Source organism: Pezoporus flaviventris, unplaced genomic scaffold, assembly GCF_033815535.1.
Source record: "Pezoporus flaviventris isolate CSIRO_AGI_PZ_B2104156 unplaced genomic scaffold, CSIRO_AGI_Pfla_v1 ptg000036l, whole genome shotgun sequence".
Taxonomy (NCBI): domain Eukaryota; kingdom Metazoa; phylum Chordata; class Aves; order Psittaciformes; family Psittacidae; genus Pezoporus; species Pezoporus flaviventris.
The window spans coordinates 12,527,432-12,550,350 of NW_026892584.1; the positions used below are offsets into that span (position 1 = coordinate 12,527,432).

The 22,919-nt window shown below is 40.6% G+C and overlaps 1 protein-coding gene across 5 annotated transcripts in view; it reads left to right on the forward strand.

The window, feature by feature from the left end:
• Positions 1-22,919, forward strand: part of CHID1 (chitinase domain containing 1) — a 127,095-nt gene that overhangs the window by 12,782 nt on the left and 91,394 nt on the right. For 3 of the 5 annotated variants that reach the window (XM_061463171.1, XM_061463169.1, XM_061463170.1), the window contains one exon: positions 6,540-6,632. The exons of the other annotated variants lie outside the window; for them this stretch is intronic. In XM_061463171.1, coding sequence (XP_061319155.1) covers positions 6,540-6,632 — 93 coding nt within the window. The remainder of the gene's footprint in view (positions 1-6,539; positions 6,633-22,919) is intronic. 5 annotated transcript variants of the gene reach the window in all.

Consider the following 22,919-nt stretch of genomic DNA (forward strand, 5'->3'; position numbering starts at 1 on the left):
GCCAGGTTGTTCTTAAGAATTAATCTCTATACTGAGCTCTGAATCTATTGCAATAAGACAGCCAACAAGGTGATTTAAGCAATTAGTAGCTGCCAGTCAGAAGTTGGGTGTAGTGGTCAGTTTATGTATTGTGTTTCCTGTATTTCAGTAAAATAGATGCTTTTCTTATTAGTTAGCTTACATGAATGTAAGACAGACTATATTACTGTAATTTTACAATTCACTGAAGACCAACTTAAGCATACTGGCATCAAAGTTCTGTATTGCGAATGACACACATGAACAAAACATACTTTTTTTTATTAGCTCCTTGGGTAAGTTTACTTGTGACATGGTAAAAATGCTACTCTTTGCCAGAAGTAATGCTGGTTCAAAACAGCATTGCTTGTCCTATTTAGTGTCCTAATAACTGTTTGTCTTAGGGGAGGTACTGCTTTGTAGTTGCTCTAGCCTTTAGTAGCCAATTGTTATTTAGGTGAAGTACAGAAGCACTGCTTACATACTGGCTGTCTATCTGTTAGTGATAAACAGGAGTGGGAAGTATTTTTCTTCAGAGAAGGGTCATACTTGTAGAGTAGAATGCTAACTGCCTTCTTTGCTACAAGTCAGCAGTGTTTGATCATATGTGTTCACCTGTGAATAATGATTTAGGGTCACCCCAACAAAAAAAGTGGAAGATGGTATTTGATATAAAAACATGAATAGAAACAAAAGATATGAACTGCAGATTTTCTTCCTCTTCAAGACCAGATTGGATTTAAGTGCTTTATTGTAAACTCATCTGTGGTTTTTTTCCTTCCTTTATTGCCACTTCCCTAGAAATAGTTAAGGTGCTTAAGTTGAAAAATACTTTGTGTTGGGCTTACCTCCTCAGAGACAAAGATTCTGACTAAGGCTTATTTAGGAAGCAAGCTGAAGCTAGCTTGTGTGTGGAACAACAGTTCTGTTAATGTAGAAGCGCATCATTATTTTAAAATTTTGCTTTGTGATGCTTGTAAGGTATGAGACCAGTGTCTTCATAATGAGATTGTCATTTTGTCTATCACTTGCTCAAAAACTGGATGGCTTGGGTATCCAGTGCCCCAGAGGTTTTCCCTATCAATATTGTTTTGAGTGAACATGTGCTTTGAACAGATCTTGACAGATAGAATAAAGTGAACTGGGAACGTTGTCAAGCCTGTATTTTTATTGCCCACTGAGTGATGTTACTTTAGGAGCTGCTAATTTCCTTTTGAATAGCAGAGCAGAGTTATTCCTGTTAAATGGATAAGCATAGATGGTCCTTTGCTTCCCTTGCTCCTCCCAGAAAAGTGGAGCAGCGCATGACCTCTTCAGCCCAGAGAGTGGCAGTATTGTAACATGCCTCATCTTCCTTGTCAGATTATTTCTAAGGTGACAATCAGTAGTAAAGCATGTTTTTAACTTTGGAAGGGTGGGGATCGGTTGACGCGTAGGTGTCAAGACAGAGATGACCCCTGATTCTTTGGAGATGTGAAGTTTTTGTAGAACAGCCATCGTGTATGCTCCATCTAAAGCATCTGTATCAACTATTAGGTACATAGTATAGGCTTTCCTGACTCGGATCCTTGAAGGTCAAACAGCTGAAAGTAGCTTAATGTACTCCTAGATAAAGGAACAGAAGATATAATGATGCTCCTAGGAACACATGCAAATTACTTTCAGAGCTGTCTGGCAATACAAGGAGGCCAGCCTAGCTAACACAATTGATTCCCGTCTTTTAGTATGAATATGTCTTAGTTTAAAAAGAAAATTAAAAATCAGTTGGTTTTTTTTATTATTATTTTCTGAAATACAAGTAGTCGTTTCACATAGCAGTTAGCAGCATTTAATGACATTCAGTGTGGGTGCGTAAAAACATCTGGGGCTATGCTACAGCTGGCAGCTTGCCTTAGGAAATGATAGAGCTGTGGTGTAGATCTTAAGTAAAAAAATATTTTACTTAAAATCATTAAGGCTTTCCAAAATGTAAGTGGATGCCTAGCTGTTAAATTAATAAATAATAAAATGGTATTCTATTATTTGAATTATTCTTTGTATCTGTGTTGAGGGGAAAGCTGTGGAGATGATTCCTGTTAATTTTTTAATGATGTTATGGAAAAGATCCGTGATCCCATTCAGTGCATTACCTTAGTGGTGCAGCAACACTTAATACAGCACAATTTTCTTTATCAGACTTACAATGGCTAGAGAGAGGGATTTGCGTAAAGAACATTTATGTTTGATGTAACATTTCAACTAAGAAATCAGCATCCACTCTCTAAAGACAATGTGTAGTGATACTTCTTAGCAGAGTGCATCAGTATTTCTTGAGTCAGGTGAGTTTGCAGAGGAGTCTGAAAAGCTGCAAATTAGTGTCTGAACTCACTAAGAAATTGGGTTATGATTTAAATACCACTTCATATATCAGAAAGATGGATTAATTGCAGCTGAAGCTCCCGTCTCAGTAGACCTCAGCTGAGCAAGTGTCCCCATGAGATACCTTTTTGAATAGCTCACCACGGATTTTGGTTGGACTGAGTTGGCATGAGGACATTTTCATAACACATGCTCTCCCCATTGTCTTGATGTTGGGGCTTGAAACACTGCGTAGCCTAAAGGCGTTGTAACAAATTTTGTAAGAATCTCCACATAACAGGATAACAGTGTTAGCTCTGTGCAAGGCTTCTTTAAACCCACAAATCCTGTAACTAACTGCTTTAAGAACCTGTCAGAACATTTTTAAGATGGGGCAAATTTAAGTACTTCTGCTAGCCGTTTATGTATTTCTGGGAAAATCTTGATTTTTTGGGGGGCTACTCCAACATTAGAAATTAATGAAAAGTCTTCATGCAAGGTCTAAGGAGTTATCTAAAGAGCCTTCAGTTTCCTGTTTATCCTAGCTGGAATTACAGGTGAGATGAAATGTTGCTAAGAAGTTATGTTGCTGGCATCCACCGAGACGTTCAGTTCTGTGGTTTCAGGCTCACTATGTATCTTCTGGTTTACATCATTTTAAGCAGAACTAACTTAATCTGTGTGTGGAAAATAAACTTCGTTTGTTTTCAGAAACAAAAAAAAATCCTAATCATTCTGTTTTGGGATTAGATTTGCTCTGTAATGCATGGTAAAGTCTTAGATTATATCAATCCTTTATGCTGTCTTTATTTTATTTTTTTCCTATTCATTTAAATGATGGTTTTACCAACAGTGTAAGTTTTATATAAGAAAACTATATCCCTAAATATAGCTGTCAGGTCTCCAGAGATGTACATGGCAGAAATAGCCTTTTTTTTGGTCATCATGTGCTGTAGGCTCTTGGTATCATGCAGAAGGTGACCTTCAGACATCTTATCATTGATAGGAGTGTAGGCACAAAATGCTCTTCTGGCAGTTCTATCCTTCATTTTAGTCCTTGAAAAATTAATCTATTAATCAAAGTTTTGCCATAATTCACTCTAGTTTCTTGGTATTAACTAGGCAGTGAAATGGTGCCAGAGGGCAATTTCTTCTTGAAGCAGACAGCTTTATTCTGTCCAATTTTCTTGATAAGACATAAATTTTAGGGAGTACTGACTACTAGCTTGTGCAGAAAATGTGGCTGAAGTTGGAAAGTTGCAGAATTCTGAAGGGTCACACAACTGAAGGCAAGGTTATAACAGTCCTATGTATCATCTGCAAGGCTTTTCAAATACAGCCCAGTCCAGTCTTACGCACTGAAGTAAACTGTACTACAAAGTGTCCCCAACACAATAGACCAGCAATGCCAGAAAAGGGGAGTTCTGAAAAAAAAAGCTTCCTGCAATCTTTGGGTGATGAAAATTTGGAGGTCTGCATACTTCACAGCATACTTTGAAATCATGAAGACTTGGAAAACTGACCTACCAAATGGTAGTTATGATAGAAGGCCTAAAATAGTAAGAATGAAATAGACCTTAATTAGCTCAAGATAGAGTCTTAAAGGTGCCAGTGTTTTAGCAGCTACTCTGAAGTTAAATTTGACAACAGTGAAGTCTCTGGTAAATATTTAATGAAGCCTTTTCAGGAAGATTGATTCTATTCCCACTTTCCTGCACCTCGTTATAATGTTTAAAATGTCAGTAACTTTTCTTGCAAAATTACTAGTGGTAATACAGCAGCATATTGTGTTTAAAATACTGGAAAACACTGGACATAGTAAAGTTTTATAGCACAATAAATGAGCATTCTGCTATTGCCATTTGGGGGTGAGGCAAAGGGTGCACATTTTATTTATATAAGCTGTCTTGGCTGACAAATGGAAAAGAGCCAAAATTAAGTGATTTAGGTGATTCTCCTCTTCTATTCTGCTCTTATGAGACTCCAGCTTGAGTACTGCATGCAGCTCTGGGGTCACCATTATAAGAAGGACATGGACCTCTTGGAGCAAGTCCAGAGGAGCACCACAAAATTGATCAGAGGGCTGGAGCACCTCTCCTATGAAGACAGGCTGAGGGAGGTCAGGGTTGTTCAGCCTAGAGAAGAGAAGGTTCCAGGGAGACTTTATAGCAGCCCTCCAGTACCTGAAAGGGGCCTACACAAAAGCTGGAGAGGGACTTTCTACAAGGCCGTGTAATGATAGGAAAAGCAGTACTGACTTTAAACGAAAGAGTGTAGATTTAGATTAGATGTAAGGAGAGGTTCTTTACGCTAGAAGCAGGTGGCCCAGAGAAGCTGTGGCTGCCCCATCCCAGGAAGTGCAAAGATGATTTCAGAGGAATAGGATGGTAGTACTTTGAAAGGCATGACAGTACCAGAAGTTTTTTCTGAGAGCTCAGGTCTGTATCCTGCCTTTCCTGCTTTAACATTTTTAAACTACTGGAATGGGTCGTGAAGTTACTTTCTACTCAGTTCAGGTTTAAGTATAGTCCTGAACATATCTAGAGTTCTGTGCTAATATCATCTGTCTGACTGCCTTCATGGATCCACCCTGCCAGTGGGTAAATATGAAAGTTGACTTTGCTCTGAAGAATCAAGTGATTTAAGGCAGGCATACAGCAGGGCCATATTTATAGTGCAAATTTAAGGTGATGTTGGACTCCTCTTAAGATAACAGTAGCTATTAAACCTTTTTTTTTTCTGCAGTCTGTCTCTGGAGGATTTTCTATTAACATCACCATTCAAATAAGGAAGACTGAAAACAGTTTATGTGAGAATTTTGGAGGTTATTTCCCTATTGAAGTGTTTAGAATTTGGATATGAAAATCAGCTTTTCTGAAAATCTTAAAATTAGGCATATGGAAGGTGAGACTTCCAGATAGTCTCACATGAGAACATGGGCTGGCAGTGTGCGCTTGCAGCCCAGAAACCCAACCGTATCCTGGGCTGCATCAAAAGAAGTGTGACCAGCAGGTCGAAGGAGGTGATCCTGCCCCTCTACTCTGCTCTCGTGAGACCTCACTTGGAGTACTGTGTGCAGTTCTGGTGTCCTCAACATAAAAAGGACATGGAACTGTGGGAACAAGTCCAGAGAAGGGCCACGAGGATGATCAGGGGACTGGAGCACCTCCTGTATGAAGATAGGCTGAGGAAGTTGGGGCTGTTCAGCCTGGAGAAGAGAAGGCTGCGTGGAGACCTCATAGCAACCTTCCAGTATTTGAAGGGGAGCTATAAGGATGCTGGGGAGGGACTCTTCACTAGGGACTGTAGTGACAGGACAAGGGGTAACGGGTTAAAACTTAAACAGGGGAAGTTTAGATTGGATATAAGAAGGAAATTCTTTACTGTTAGGGTGGTGAGGCACTGAAATGGGTTGCCCAGGGAGGTTGTGAATGCTCCATCCCTGGCAGTGTTCAAGACCAGGTTGGACGAGGCCTTGGGTGATATGATTTAGTGTGAGGTGTCCCTGCCCATGGCAGGGGGTTGAAACTAGATGATCTTAAGGTACTTTCCAACCCTAACTATTCTATGATTCTGTGATTCTATGATAGGACATTGTCAAACATCTATTTTGTAGCTATCCAGTAATGTATTATTTATACAGGCAAAAGCCAGCAGCAGCAATGTTTCTATACACAGTGCTTGGAAATACCCCTTGAAGATAGCATATATTGCTGTGAAAGTGTCTTTACAGATTCTCAGACCTCATGTGCAGTAACATGTTGGCAACTTGAATCTATTCCATAGCCGCTTGTTTCAGACCAGTGTTTTATTCTTCTATTGATCTAATTCTTTTTACTGAATATGATCTCAAGAGGTGACCCGCTCTGATAAGGTATGCTAATTTTACTTGCTAACACTGCGTACTTAGATTAGAATAAAACTAGAAAACTTTTTAGCCCCAAGCTAATCACAAGTTGCAGTAAAACTTTGTGTCCAGCAGTTCAGTGTTCTTAGTCCTTAAAGAGAGTAAGCGTCTGATCAGTCTTCCTAAATTTTTTTCTGCTGTGATCATTCATTACAAATTGTTTCTCTTGCCAGCTGCATCTTTTCAATTATTTCTACTGTTACTTGCTACCTTGCCCTTGCCAATATATAGCACTAGTTCGACTGCCTTTCCTTCTTACTAATATATTCTATTTCAGGGAGTTGATACACTTGCTCATTCACCTTTCCGAGGCTCTGCATGAAGCTCATCTTAAACTCATACTGGTCATCCCTCCTGCAGTTGCAGCAGGGTGAGTATTTCTATTAAGATGTCAGATGCCAGGTGAGGAATACTTTCTTGTCTCATATATAATAAATTTAAAGCTTTGTTTATAGCTGTGCAGCTTAAATGAGTAAGAAATTACTTTAGTTTGATCTTCATGCGTGTTGCACTGAATAGTCTTATTAACTACATGCATTAATTCATACCTGAAAACTTTTGATGTCAAGATAACTTGCAGAGGGACCTCCTATTGTGGTGTTAACCCAAAATGTCTGCTTAGAACTTTCAGGAGAAGGAGCAGCAGTAGTGGAGCTTAATGACTTGTTGCCAAGGTGTGAAAAGGGTGTCATAAAGGTAGCATATAAAAGAACTTTCTGAGTCTCTGGGCACAATTTCAGTTATGACAGGTAATAGTTACTCTTTAAGTAGGAAAAACAGAGCTATAGGAAGGAATTTATCTATCTATATATCTCTACATATTTTATATATAATTGTATGTTCAGAAAATGCATTTAGTAAGAAAAGAATGTTTAGAATTGTTACGGTTTCTGTTATTTGTGCAGTGATTTGAATCTGATGGATGTACTGGTTTATATGCTCTTCTGGCTCAACAGCAGTAGGCAGTTCTTACCTTTCAGTGTTTGTAACAGAGAAATATTTACTTCCTAAGATTGTATTTGTCTAAAAAGTAAAACCGATGTGGAAAATTAGTGTGTACTTTCATTAGATGTGGAAGGAATGTGAATCCTCTTTAAACTCCTACATTTTTAGGAAAAGATTGTATTTTGTCTTTAAGTGATGTATTGTAAAAATGAAAAATCACAGTTTTTCTCTAGTTTTTCTGTGGAATGAAAAAAAAAATCACACTCCAATATTTTTCTATTTCAGGGAGATAGTGTCTAGTACTTCAGGGTTTTGTATGATCAGTCAGCAAGTACATCTGTGTAAGAGTGAGCAGATACAACTAACTACAAGAATGGAAGGTGTTTCAGTATTCCAGCACAGTGGTGTGACTTCATTATGGAAATGTTGATGATGCCAGTGCTTTACAGCTTTATTAGCAAGAGTGTCACCAGTATCTATCTGCCATTTAGATAACATATGGTCATATTTGGATGCCCTTCCAGGTCAAAAGATGCATGGTATTCTTGCACTGTAATCATAGCTACCTGTTGTGTTGCCTTATGGAGAAGTGTTTATGGTATACAATAGTGCTACAAAGATATACAAGGAATACATTATGTCTTTCAGAAAATTGTGTTAATAAGGGCTTATCTTATTCCCAAAACTACTAGGTTTTGAATCTCTGTATTCCACTCTCCCCTTTACTTGCTTCTCAAAGCTAGTGAGTGTCCCTGTTACACTGTGGATAGGCCAAATGTTAGTTATGCATACGTCATGGAGGATTGACTTTTACTTCTAGTTTGAAGCTCCAAATCCCTGTCATTTTTTTTTTAAGAGCTTTGGTGGGGGCTGTTGTCATGTGGGACTGCAGAATAATTGAAACATAACCTGTTGTAGAGGATTACATAGACAAAACAGTCTTCACGAGGGGGCAGAGCAGTTGACGTCATCTACCTGGACTTGTGCAAAACGTTCAACACTGTCCTGCCCGACATCCTTGTTTCTGAATTGGAGAGATGTCAATTTGATAGATGGACCACTCGGTGGATAAGGAACTGGCTGGATGGCCGCTCACAAAGAGTTGTGGTCAATGGTTCAATGTCCAGCTGGAGTCTAGGAACGAGTGGTGTCCTTCAGGAGTCAGTATTGGGACCGGTCTTGTTCAATGCTGACGGTGAGGAGAAGCAAGACACGCCAACCCAATATGGGTGATAAGCAAGCTTCTACTTTATTTGTGTTGCACATCGCTTATATCCTCGTGGTGTTAATTACGCCTGCTAGTCACAACAGCATTGGTTAGTTCTAAACAGTTTACATTTACATTCTCCTCCCACATCCGGTTTCCGGTTACATGTGAGGCCTACACTTTGCTTTGCTCGCACAAGGCCTCTAAGGATCCATGGCCTTGCTCTTGGAGCCATTCTGCAGCAATTCCCCCTTTTTTCTTTTGTGCGAGTAAAACATTGTTGGTCATTCTGTTCACTTGTTTCATTAAACAACCGTAAGTCTAACAACTATAATGATTAAAATAACAATGATACATAAGCGCAATCCTTCAAATAGCAGTGTTTTAAGCCAACCTGTAATGCCCCATGAGGACAACCATTTAGTTATCCCTAGGTCATTGCTCACTTGCAATTGCTGGGTAAGCTGGGTCAGGGTTTTCAGCTGTGCGTGTATCGAATTAGAATGATCAGAAAGATTCATACAACACATTCCATCAAACTCTTCACATCCATGTCCCTGTGCCAACAACAAAAAGTCTATAGTGGCTCTGTTCTGTAGTGTTGCATGTCTCACAGAGTCAACATCAAACAACAAATCAGAAATTGCCTTCGATGTAGCATTTGTTTGTTTAGCAAGCCAGCAGCCTAGCTTGTTTAACTGAGCCAAGGCTCCGGCCGAAGCACTTACAGTGATTTGGCATATTATGATTGGATGCATGTCTTGAAGACCCTTAGTGACTAGTATATAATTGGTTAAACACAGGTGTGAGAACTCAATCTTGAAAGCTTGCCAACAGTCCACAGTTCTCATTAACTTGGTGAATTCCAGCCTCTTATCTTGCTTGCTTAAGCTTCTTCAGGCCTCTCATGGCCTTGCTGTATCTTTCAGGATTATTCAGAGTTTATGTACCAATTATCCATTCTCCCATGAAAACACTGTCTCCACATCTCCCCCCTTTTGTTTTATATCCAGTAACAAGTCGCTACTACAGCAAGGCACACACAAATTTACATTAGCAGAGTAACTATTACAGGGTACAGCAGCATGTTGAAGATGCTGGTGGTAGCGAGGGACTAGCCAAAGAAATTTCTTACCAGTGGAATTCTCCCACCCTCTTAATTTGTTCCATCACCTGCTTTATAACACTACCATTGTATTAAAATCTTTCTAGCTTTTGCCTTAGCATTTTCTAGCAGCTACTGCAAATATCCATACTCTAACATCTCTTTTACAAGTGACAAATCTATACAATACAAGGTGCAGTTTCTTATTAGCAACTAGCTAGTAAATACAGGTGGGTTTATACACAAAATTACAGCCTCTAATAATAGCTACTTTACAAGCACACATATTCAGGATGTTACTTTTCAGTTGCCCCCAAGTGATGTTTTGCAATCATTCGTTTTTCTCTTCCTCTATCTCATTCTGCTTGGGGTATTCACGGTCAGCTCCTGTAGCTGAGGCATCAGGTTTTTCCATTTGTCTGTCCAGCTCATGGCAAGGCTTGACAAACTTTGCAGGCAGTCGCCATGGACCTGTAGGCAGGAGGACACAAATATGCCCCCTCCCCCAGGTTATCAGTTCTTGAGAAGTAGACAGGTTAAACAGGTTAAATGCAGCATCATTACTCTCTCTCTCCCCCCCCTTCCTTTTTTTTTTTTTTTTTGTCCCTGCAAAAGCCTGCCTGCTCAGCAGCAGCTACAGCCGCCAGCCTGCTTCAGCAGCAACTATACCTGCCGGCAGCCGCACTTTTACATTAACCCTTTCATGCCCGAAATGTTAAACAGCTACCCGTTGAAACTTTTACATGAACCCAACAATACACAAAACACCGATTGTCCTCAACACACACACACACGTGTGGGATCCCACAAGCACACTCCACACAAGTACAGTATTTGAAACACAAAAAGACAATTATTACTCCCACTACACAGTCCCACGTACAGAACGTGGCATAAGGACCCTGTGGAGACTAATAGAAAAACAGCTCCAAGAAGCATCATTGCAGTGCGAGGTGGCAGGCTCATCCTTAGCAGGCGTCCCCGCAGAGGCTCTGCCTCCCCCACATCGCATGAGGCTTGGGCTTTTATACTGACCAAAATGCACACTCATTCCAACACAGGTGGCCAGCAATATCTATAAAGGTCTCCAAAGGTCGATAGAAATCTGGACATACTTATATTTACCAACATATACAGCTTGAGTATAAGAGGATTTTAACCCATACGTGGTCACTGCTTGTCAGGCCTCCTTAACTATTTTGAGATCAAAAGCTTCCCACTCTTTAGCCCCCTGCTGTGTAGTAAACACAGGATATGCAGAGAGGCCCATTGCAGAAAATTCACCAGTAATAATCTCATCTTTGATTAACCCATGCCAACAGTGTGCAGGATTTGTGCCCCCCGATACCTCTCCCACCCCCTCCCCCTGTTTGCCTTCTTTAAGGAAGGGGTTTTACGGAGGATAAGGTGGAGGCGCCGATGGAGATGTCTCAATCCCAGTCTTGAGGGCTTCAAGCTTTTTCATCAGTTGTTGCAGCTGAGCATCTCCAGGGCCAGTGAGTAGTTGCTGATGAGCTGAGCAGACCGACCCGGGAGACGAAGAGTCAGAGTCTGGAAGCAGAGGATATAAATCTGGCTCGGATTCAGGGGACTTGGAGTCTGATCCTGGGTCGAACTCAGGGTCTCCATTGTTTGCAGCTATGTCTTTCTTGTCAGGTGTCTCTCATTTGGTATGTGGCCATCTGTGGACCTGGCTCTTGCTTTTATCGGCTCCCCAATCAATCCAGTGCCGAGGCAGCACCCTCTTCCTTTCACCTTCCCCGACATTCATCGCACCTATCCCTTCTATTAGACTTTCTCTGTCCTTTTCAAAATCCCTACGTTTGGAATCCCTCTGCTTTTCGGAACTCAACTGCGGTGGCGGGGGAGCAGAGAGTTGCACCTCCTCCACTGCACCTTCTGATGAAGAAGGAGGGGGGGAAAAACCCCATGCTCCAAGCACAGGGAGCGCCCCAAGAGTTGGGGGAAACGAGTTGTAATCTTCCCCCGGCTTCAACCAACTGGGGACGTCTGTTCCTAGTTTCTCCGTTGCTACAGCGGCAATTTTCTTCTCCGCCTTGTATCTTTTTATACAATTTATTACTTCTCTCCATGGCTTACCGAGTTTCTTTGCCATTTTATCATCATTAAGCATTGAGTCAAATAGTTAATCACCAAACTTTCGCCACTCACTCTCCTCAAAAACTGTATTAGGATCTACAACGAATCCCTTAGCCTTCCCTACAGCCACTAGACCCGCTAGCTGCTTTAGAGTCTCAGGCTTAATTCCCCGCTTTTCTAAAAAGCGCTGTAATAAATCAAGGGCTACCTCTCAGTCCATTTTCTTCAGCTGGCCTGTTCCTTGTTCCGGATTGTCCTCTTCTGGATCGTCCTGTAACCTTGGTCTCTGGATCGTCCGTTACCGGATCATCCCCCCGATGCAGCTGTATCTGGCTCGCCCCAGCGGCGGACTCCTTTTGGTCAGTCCAAGCACCCGGGTCAGACACACCACTGCAGTAGCACTGCCCGTGCTCCCCGGCCGCTGCCACCAGTGCCACTCACACTCGCCATTCCCGGCTTTTAGTCCCAATTATCGGGGTCCCTGTTTGGGCGCCATTTGCCAACAGTGAGGAGAAGCAAGACGTGCCAACCCAATATGGGTGATAAGCAAGCTTCTATTTTATTCGTGTCGCACATCGTTTATATCCTCGTGGTGTTAATTACGCCTACTAGTCACAACAGCGTTGGTTAGTTCTAAACGGTTTACATTTACATTCTCCTCCCACATCCGGTTTCCGGTTACATGTGAGGCCTACACTTTGCTTTCCTCACACAAGGCCTCTAAGGATCCATGGCCTTGCTCTTGGAGCCATTCTGCAACAGTTCAACATCTTTGTCGGTGACATGGACAGTGGGATTGAGTGCGCCCTCAGCAGGTTTGCCGATGACACCAAGCTGTGCGGTTTGGTTGATACGCTGGAGGGAAGGATTGCCATCCAGAGGGACCTTGACACGCTTGTGAGGTGGGCTGATACCGACCTCATGAAGTTTAACCATGCCAAGTGCAAGGTCCTACACCTGGGTCAGAGCAATCCCAGGCACAGCTACAGGTTGGGCAGAGAAGAGATTCAGAGCAGCCCTGTGGAGAAGGACTTGGGGGTGTTGGTTGATGAGAACATGGACATGAGCCGACTTCTGTGTGCGCTTGCAGCCCAGAAAGCCAACCATATCCTGGGCTGCATCAAAAGGAGCATGACCAGCAGGTCGAAGGAGGTGATCCTGCCCCTCTACTCTGCTCTTGTGAGACCTCACTTGGAGTATTGTGTGCAGTTCTGGTGTCCTCAACATAAAAAGGACATGGAACTGTTGGAACAAGTGCAGAGGAGGGCCACAAGGATGATCAGGGGACTGGAGCACCTCCTGTACAGAGATAAGCTGAGAAAGTTGGGGCTGTTCAGCCTGGAAAGAGAAGGCTGTTTGGAGACCTCCTAGCAGCCTTCCAGTATTTGAAGGGGAGCTATAAGGATGCTGCGGAGGGACTCTTCACTGGGGACTGTAAAACTTAAATGAGAAGTTTAGATTGGCTATAAGGAAGAATTTCTTTCCTGTTAGGGTGGTGAGGCACTGGAACGGGTTGCCCAGGGAGGTTGTGAATGCTCCATCCCTGGAGGTGTTCAAGGCCAAGTTGGCTGAAGCCTTGGGTGACCTGGTTTAGTGTGAGATGTCCCTGCCCCTGGCAGAGGGGTTGGAACTAGATGATCTTTAAGGTCCTTTCCATTCCTATTCTATGATTCTATGATTTTATTTTTCAGATGAGAGTAGATAGCTGAACAAAGATACGACAGTGTCTTATTTTTCTCACCTTGGACTGTATAACAGTGTGGACAGGCTCAAAGCTGCTACAGTTTATGACAGTTTAACAACACAGTTTCAGGATGGTGGTGTGCAACCTCGTAAATTTCTTGTAGGCTGTCACAATCTTTCAGTGTACATTCATTTTCATGTTACTAAAAAGGCTGAAAAAATGGAGTGCCTGAGTAATCTTGTAAAAGTGTAGCCACAGAAAAGACATTTCTCTGCAACGATCTCAAGTTTTTGTCAAGTTTTATAGGGAAGACAAAGCATTTCCGCTTACAGATATATGTGCAGAGCTTAAATGCTGCCTGTTAAAAAGGTACAGGGACCATGTAGCAGGTGACTGAAAAGCTGAAATGATTTTTAGTGTCTGTAACTATGAGTTAGCACTGTAACTGTGATGTCACCTCTTCTTTAGGTTAGTAATGTAACCCTGTCCAAACCAATTCTGAATACAGGTTGTGTACTTTTCACCATCTTAAAGAGTGTAAGCTCAGAACAACATCTACCTGTAATGTGATTCTTCAGTAGCTGCGTAAATCTGATTGAAGTTTGTTTTCTGTAAAACTCTGTACTTCAGGATGGTTTTTGTTGCTTTATATTTTTCTCTGTGGCACAGTATAACTGTTTTATGTCCTTAAAATGAAATAGCTAGTTTAATGCAATAATTTCTTTGCTTCCATAAGTGGCTGGCCACCACCTGATAGGCAGAGCAATGTGTTGAAGAGTATAGCAAAAGCAAACAAAATAAATTCCATGTAAATTGGTAGACAGTCCTGTAAAATACCTGTGTAGAGCCTTTTTCTGTAGGGACTGAAGGTATCTGACAGCCAAGCTGCATTTTGAGGAGATTCCTTCTTATCACTCCAACCCCTTTGTTTCTACCTCAGTTCTGGTGGGTTTTGCATCATGTTTTGTGAGACACTTTATTCGTAGAGCAGTACTAGTTTCTACTGCATTATGGCATTAAGAGTGTAGATCCAAGTCTTGGGATAACAGTAGACTTTCGCTGTTGTTTCTTTTTCTGAAGGCAGGGTATGTCTTGTTCCTTTTTCCTCCCTATGTTCTATATTTTCCATGTTCTTTCCATTTCAGAAGGCACACCCTATAATTCTGAGACAGCTTGGTGCTCTGCTACACTCCAAATCTTAAAATGTACAAAACGGAATGCAATGTGTAAATGGGGTCAAGAATTTATTCTTATTTGTGGCTGTTTAGTCTTAAGAAGCCAGCTTTCTCCGTCAAGAGAAGGTTGAGAGTCATTCAGATTTGCTTCAGAATATAAATGCTTAGGAGCTGCTTCTGATGCATGGATGGCTTTGCTGGTAGAACTTCCTACTTACAGGGAAGGTCCCACGAACTAAACCATGCTATTGGCTATTGCCTTCTGAAATGCTAATGTGGCCCCTAGTAAGCCGAAGTGTTACATGCTTTGTTGTATTAATTCATTGCACCACAGAGTAGTAACTGCAATACTTCTTTAAAAACAAAGACAAGGAAACTAAGCCCTTAAAAATCTATTATTGTCTAATGGAATAACCTTTGCAACATTAACCAGACATTAATACTCTCATTTCTTGCAGATTTCTCTGGAAAGTTGTGGGTTGGTATGCCTTTGCTGGTATGGTGATAACGGATACTTTGAGATTCTTGTGCTTTGGTTAAGTCAAAATAATGAGAAATTACTATGCCTTCTCTCCTGTCTGTCATTTATTTCAGTCTTTCATGCCCTTTTATGATCTACATTTCATCCCAATTGATAATTCCTTTTTAAAACAATTTTCTGTTGCTATTAATTGTAGTCTAATACAGATAAAGCAAAGGAGAACAGTTTAAAACATTTTTCTAAAATGCTTTATCACTTCACACAGATGCTTTTTAAAATGCTAATGTATGCTCCGGCAGAATTTAAGTAATTACTGTAAACAGTGTTCACATTAAAGTGCATTTACTCCTTTTACTTGTAGGGAGAAAGTGGAGGATAGTACAAACCTTAAGATTCCTTTTCATCATGGTGCCTATTGACGTTACTAGATTCAGTCTCATAGCCAGAAGGACCTGCCTCTGTTGTGTTTATGTACAGTCACATGGGGCTTTACAAACTAATTTTTCTAAATCCCAAATTAGGAGTTAAAGTCACTATAAGCTCTCTGGATTCATAAACATATTTTGCCTTGAACAGAATTTGTTTGTTAAGGCAGCTGTATTTTTCAGGACTGTTTTGCAGTTGAACACCACACTGATGTTTGGACCTGTGTTGTCGTTGCCCCTCCTGCTGCTGTCCTTTATATTGACAGGACAGTGGATTCATAATTCGAAAACCTTTCTGAACTGGGATATAGAGATGCCCTGTTACAGCTGGGAAGAGCTGGCTAGCTAAAGTGCAATTTTTAATCTGAAATGTGTTATATGCCTCTCCCTAAATGGCCTTATTTCTAGAGTAGTAGTGAAGTATTCCTGTTTTCTAGCGGTGGGAAATAACACCTATAGTTTATATGGAAGAATCCCAATGTCTCATTCCTGTAAACCAATTATTTTGTTTCTTTATGCATTCCTAAAGTTTCTGGGATTTATTCATAAACCTTTATTGCCTAGGAGAATTCATTAGTCATATTTTTTTCAATTAATTCTATTATATATGCCACCTGTCTATCTTGCATTTATGTCTTCCTATTGCATTAAGTAGAAAAAACATTTTCACTTCCTGAGTAAGTAGGTAGCTGAAAGTACATTTATAAGCTACAGAAACATCCTAAAATGTTCATAATATCCATGCATGCTTTAGAGCTTAGAAGTACATTGGATTTAATGGCATCAATAAGCAAAATCCTGACATTTTTTGCCTTACTTGACTTTTTAGATAGTAAGAATATTCTTGATTTATAGGATAACAAGACTCAACTGAAAAGTGCTTCCCATTGTGCATTACATGTCTCATGTCTTGAAACTCACTTTAGGTTTCAACACTTAGACATGGTTGAAAGTGTGCTTTAATGAGTCTTATATTCTTTATTTATTGGAATCACTGTACACTTTTAATCAAAAATACAGCAAAAGGCATGGAAATAAGTACCATCAAGAATCAAATAATATTTTACAGTTCAGCAGCTGGTAGAAGACTGATAAAGGAGACATGAGCTGTATGTGTAGTACCCTAACCAGCTGGGATACTAGGAGCTGAAGCATTGCTCCTTTTGTGTTCTACCCTGATTAAAACTTAGAGCATAGTTAAATATAAACAGTTTATTTAGGAATTTGTAATTTAGACTCCTTTGATATGCATTAAGATCAAAGCAATCTAGCAGCAAATGCTGTCTGAAAGGAGATGCTTTTAAGAGCTAAAAATATTGGTTTGCTTAGTAAAAAAAAGACTGAAAATACAGCATTGTATATGAGATCAGGTGCAAGATTGCGATGGTTAGTATTTCCAACTACCTGGTGTCCAGGGATTGCGTGATTTCTCTGCAAACATAAGTGATCTGCAAGACAGAGGAGCAACAGGAGCCAAAGCTATGATCTAGAAAGTGTGTGTATTCTACTGTGATTGTATTTTGGAATGGGAGACTTGTGATTGCATATGTTTGAAGAGAGGTGCTAGAATTGCTGGGTTATGCAAATGCTTGCTAGAGCAGATGGTTCCTTCAGGTTTCCTGAAGACTTCCACCCTGTCTTTCAACAGATTGTCTAATAATGTTAGAGCATTGCTGCTTTTAACATGCATGGATATGGATGTATGTATAAACTACATAAGTACTATTTCTAAAATGGCAGTGCATAGCTGGGCATATTCTGCCCATTGGCAATGGTGGGTAGCTCCATTTGTGCTGACTAATCCTGGGCTTGACTAAATTCCTAGCTTAATATGTGCTCTTCAGTGATTACTGCAGAAATTATGCTGGGTAGAAAGGCTTTACAGAGGGATCTGGACAGGCTGGATCGATGGGCTGAGGTCAATTGTACAAGACTCAACAAGGCTCAGCGCTGGGCCCTGCACTTCTTTCACAACCACCCCATGCAACACTGCAGGCCTGGTGAAGACTGGCTGGAAAGCTGCCAGGTCGAAAATGACATGGGGGTGTTGGTCGACAGTCACCTGAACATGAGCCAGCAGCTTGCCTAGGTGGCCAAGGCAGTGAATAGCATTTTGGCCTATATGAGAAATAACATGGCCAGCAGGGCCAGGGAAGTGATCATCCCCCTGGACTGGGCACTGATGAGGCCACACCTTGAATACTGTGTTAAGTTTTGGGCCCCTCACTACAAGAAAGACATTGAGGTGCTGGAGCATGTCCAAACAAGAGCAATGAAGCTGGTGAAGGGTCTGGAGAACAAGTGTTAGGAGGAGTAGCTGAGGGAACTGGGATTGCTTAGTCTGGAGAAAAGGAGGCTTGAGGGAGATTTTGTCATTCTTTGCAACTACCTGAAAGGAGGTTCTAGCGAGATGGCTGTTGGTCTCTTCTCTCAAGTAACAAGCAATAGGAGAAGTGGAAATGGCCTTAAGTTGTGCCACGAGAGATTTAGATTGGATATTAGGAAAAATTTCTTCACTGAAAGCATTGTCAAGTATTGGAACAGGCTGCCCAGGTAAGTGGTTGAGTCACCATCTCTGGAGGTATTTTGTGGTGGGCTTGGTAGTGTTCTGTTTATAGTTGGACTCACTGATCTTCAAGTCCTTTTTTCCAACCTACACGATTCTGTGATTCTATGAAGTATCTTGACTCATTTGACATGCCATTGAGAACTTTTTGGGGGTCATCTTTAAGTAAGATCACATTTAAGATGCTAAGAGCTTGTTTTATCATACCCTGAATATATGATGAAATTACAAAGAGTACCAGTTGTTTTATTAGTTACCAGTTTTAAAATTACAGATGAAAAACCTGTTGAAGTAGTGGTTGCTGCATTTCGGGGGGGGGGGGGAAATCTGGTTAAAACATTAGGGTTTTGTATGTATAAATCACAATTAATATGCATGGAAGACACTTTTAAAACAGATTGTTTCAACTGTTGTTTCAACTGTCCAGTTCTGGGCCCCTCAGTTCAAGAAGGACAGGGAGCTGCTGGAGAGAGTCCAGCGCAGGGCAACAAAGATGATTAAGGGAGTGGAGCATCTCCCTTATGAGGAAAGACTGAGGGAGCTGGGTCTCTATAGTTTGGAGAAGAGGAGACTGCGGGGTGACCTTATAAGTGCCTATAAATATATAAAGGGGGAGTGTCACGAGGATGGAGCCAGGCTCTACTCAGTGGCAAGCAATGATAGGACAAGGGGTAATGGGTACAAACTGGAACACAAGAGGTTCCACTTAAACTTGAGAAGAAACTTCTTCTCAGTGAGGGTGACGGAGCACTGGAACAGGCTGCCCAGGGAGGTTGTGGAGTCTCCTTCCCTGGAGACATTCAAAACCCGCCTGGACGCATTCCTGTGTAACATTATCTAGGTGTTCCTGCTCCGGCAGGGGGATTGGACTAGATGATCTTTCGAGGTCCCTTCCAATCTCTAGCATACTGTGATACTGTGATACTGTGAACAATCCCCAGGTAATGCAAGGCAGCTTTGTATTTCAGTAATGTTAATCAAGTTTAGCATGATAGTACTAGATGTCTATCAGGCCTTGATCCTTGGTTTAGGTAATAGTATGTGTCCTGGGTTCAGCAGTAGCAGTCATTTTTTTTTGTCCTTCTTGGTAGCTGGTGCAGCACTGTGTTTTTGACTTTTTGGGAACGGTGCTGATAGCACTGATGATTTTAGTTACTGCTCAAATGTTTGTTCTGGCCAAGGACTTTCTGAGCCTCATGCTCTGCCAGGGAGGAGGGGAAGATTTACTCTTACATGTCCAGTTAAAACATATTCCTATTACATATTCATGTCATGTTGTTTAGGCAGGAATTATTCCAATATTGTCAACAATCTGGACAAATATTTAGTCTGAATTTAGCTGAAGCCCTTCCAGGACTTTATGGGGGCTATAAAGGTTAAAATATACTAATACTTTATTTGGGAAGTAAGAAATTATGTTTCCAAGAAAACAAGATGTTATCTTGTTGAAAACAGTTCTTTTCATAGAATCACAAAATGGTTTGGGTTGGAAGGGACCTTAAAGACCATCTTGCCCTCGGAAGGGACATGTTCCACTAGACCAGGTTGCTCAAAGCCCCAGCCAGTCTGGCCTGGAACACTTTCAGGGATGGGGCATCCACAACTTCTCTGGGCTCCCTGTACCAGTACCTCACCATCCTTTTAGTGGAGTAGAAAGTGAAAACTTTTCTGGAGAAATTGGGAAGCTTTTCCTAGGGTCTCTGCTATTTATGAAGATATATTTATGTAACAGAGTTTTCCTCCTTTAAACCACTAGTTGATTGTTCCAAATAAGTGGACGTTTCTTTGTGGTTTTCTTCTGTTCTGAGAATCAGCTGCCTTTTAGACCTTACTACAGGTTTTATTGATCAAGATCCAGCTTTGTATTAGGGGGAATCCTAGAATTGTTCTGTATGCTGTCAGCAAGATATGTAACAATGGATTTGGAGGACAGAAACACCCAGCATTTTGAAGTGATCTATTTTCTTAAAACGTTCTTGCTAAAGATTTAAAGTTACTACTACCTTTGTTATGCTAAACTTAGTATAATCTCTGAAGATAAATACAAGAAGGAAATGGTCAAAACAACATATATTTGCTTTCTGCAATTTAGAAGAAAGCCAGACAACTGAATTAAGTCAGTTGTTAAGATCTGGAACCAAAAATGGCTGAAAAGCAGGATTTTCAGTTTGTGCAAAAACATCCTGCAAACCAGAAGTTTTGATTCTCGGGTTCTTCAGCTGGCTCCAGTGTAATGCTGTTTTAATATCTGTTTGTCGGGAAGTTTGCAAAATACTTCTCTGGTGTGCAGCACTCTTGCTCACAAGTTGTTCCTGGCTCCTGAAATGTCCAGTTAAATCTATAGTTGAGCATGGCATTTGTTTTTCACTTTTGTAGATTCTGAGCATGGAAAAGAGCATAGTAAAGCTACTAAAGTCTTGGCAGATACTCCAAATCAAATTTGTCTTTGTTGGCTTCTTGAAATGCACAGCAGTAGAGTGCAGTTGCTTTCATTTGAAAGCTGTAGGAATCCAGACCATTGTTCTCTCTTCAAATATTTGAACATAATCCATGCTCCTCATTCAAAATACAGCAAGCATCCCCAACTCCAGATGTTCATATTTGTACATGTAAGAGTAAAAAAGTAAATCTACAGCCTCTTCCCCTGTTAAAGCTTCTGTAGGTATGTGCTGTCAGTATTTTCTACCTCTAAAGTTGACTTCTTCAAAATTAAGATTTTAGCTACTCGGTTTATTCTGGCTGCAAAAAACATTGAGGTTGTGAAGGACTGTCTTAAAGTAGCTTCATCTCCTTCTTTCCAGAGCTCTCAAGTGAGCTGTCTAGGCTAGCTGGCTGGCATAATAGTTTTTATTGCATGTTAGAGAACCTGTAAAATATGTGTGACTTGGATCACAACGTACAGCTTGAGATACGAGTTTATATTGAGAGGAGCAGAAAACTGGGTAGGAAATGACTACTGACTACTGAGTAACAGTTATTAGAGAAAGTTTAATAATCTCTTCAAATTATAGTAATCTTATTGAATAATACTCAGTCATGCTGTTGGGCTCATGGGTTTTGTTTCTTTCCTGTATAAATGCTTAAAGTATAGGTCTGTCAGTCACATCTCTCTTGAAACTGAATTCTGGTAGCTGCAGTAAATGTGACTTTAAATTACTTCTGTTTCTTTTCCGAATGACTTCCCTGTTTTTGCTGCTGCTTGGTGGGCTGCCAGCTTGCTACAGGAAGCCTCTGACTGCAGCCATGAGAAAGGTTCAGTGTACTTTTTTTTAGATTCATAAAGGACTCGTGAAGAACAAATTTATGCCTTACTATATAAAATTAATGCAGCCAAGGTCTGACTGTACATATATGTGCTGAATCAGGTGTGCACATCAGTTTTTAAATTCTTGTTAGGGAAAGTCATTAGAATAATCTATTGGTCAACTAATAACATTCAAAGAGAAGAAGGAGTGGTATGTATTCCTCACTGTGGCATTTGTAGCTCTACCAATTCTGAGCCAGCTCCTGTAGAGCAATTACTGTGTAAGTTTTGGGCAGGGGGAGTGGGCGAAGTTCATTTTAATCTTTGCAAGGAGGAATTAAACCTGCATTTCGTAGGTTATGGAGTTTTTAAATTAGACTTACATGCTCCACAGGACAGGCTTGTTTTGCATGATGTTCTGCTATTGGAGCATGATTTGCCTGGGCATTAAGCCCTGGCATGAAAGATGCTAGAATAGCTTGGAAATTAGGATAACAAAATGGTGACACAGTGGATGTTCATCTATGCAGAATCTTGCTTAAATGATTCCCCTAAAGAAGATGAAGCAACCTAAAGGAACTAGGCATTAAAGAGAGCAGTTAACGTCTCAAAAATGGAAACTTCAAATACAATGACAAGTTATTGAAAGAAACTTTTTCTTCCTTGGTATTCAGATTGTCTGATTTTGTCAGATAGGTGAATTTCTGATGCTTGCTTAACAGTTTCAGACGGAAATTCTTAAGTTACTTGAAAAATACGGTGTTAAGTGTCCTCAGGTCTGAGGACAGCAGTTTTCAGGCTCATCTGTCCCTAGGTGTCTGCTGCGATTTCATACTTTCTTTTCAGGACATATAATTTTTGGCATGTTCCTCCTTCTTGACTTCTGTTACTGGTCTAAACCAGATGGACCACAGGTAATTAGTTTGGCTTCATGAAAACTGTGTAGGCTATTCCATGACAAGAACAGATCCAGTGTTCCTCCCTATTTGGAGAGCAAGTACTGCAAAGACAACAGCTGGGATGGAATATGTATATTAATGAAGAGTGCCAACCCTCAATGCTTTGGAAAAATTTCATTTGGTACATAAATACCATTTTGTTTCCTGAAGAAAATACAGCAAGTTTTTACTTGTCAGTCTGTTATCATTTACAGCCCCGTAGTGATAGGAAGCACATTGTGTGAAGTAACCACTCCCATCTCTTTTGTATTGTGAATCTGTAGCAGTCAGTTATCATTTCCTTGCTTGTCAGGCTGGCTGGGTTTTGTCATTGTTTTCTAAATGCCTATCATAATCTGATAATTTTGTAAAGAGATTCTTGCCATTAAGAAAACTTGAACATGTTCAGTAATGCTAATAAAATCAGCCAGGTTTGTGTTTTTAGGGTGCATTTGGTAGAGATACTATTTTTTTAATTTTAAATTGTGATCTTTTCTGTGGACAACTAACAGATTGCCCTTGTGCTCTTCGAAGGCAGCTAAATTTTACCATTCCTATCATGAAATCGGTGCAGCAGCAAAAGACAAGTGAAAAAGTAGGGTTGCAGGTTTTTATTTCTGAGTTTAAATTACTATTCTGAAAAGTAGATGGTGCTTCCAATAATATTGGAAGGTGCACTATCCTAATGCAAAATAAACTATAACAGTGCATCTTTTGATAGCAGTTTGTCTAACAAACTCTTAAAATCTACCAATGAATGAATGAATGTTACTGTAGTGTTCCCAGA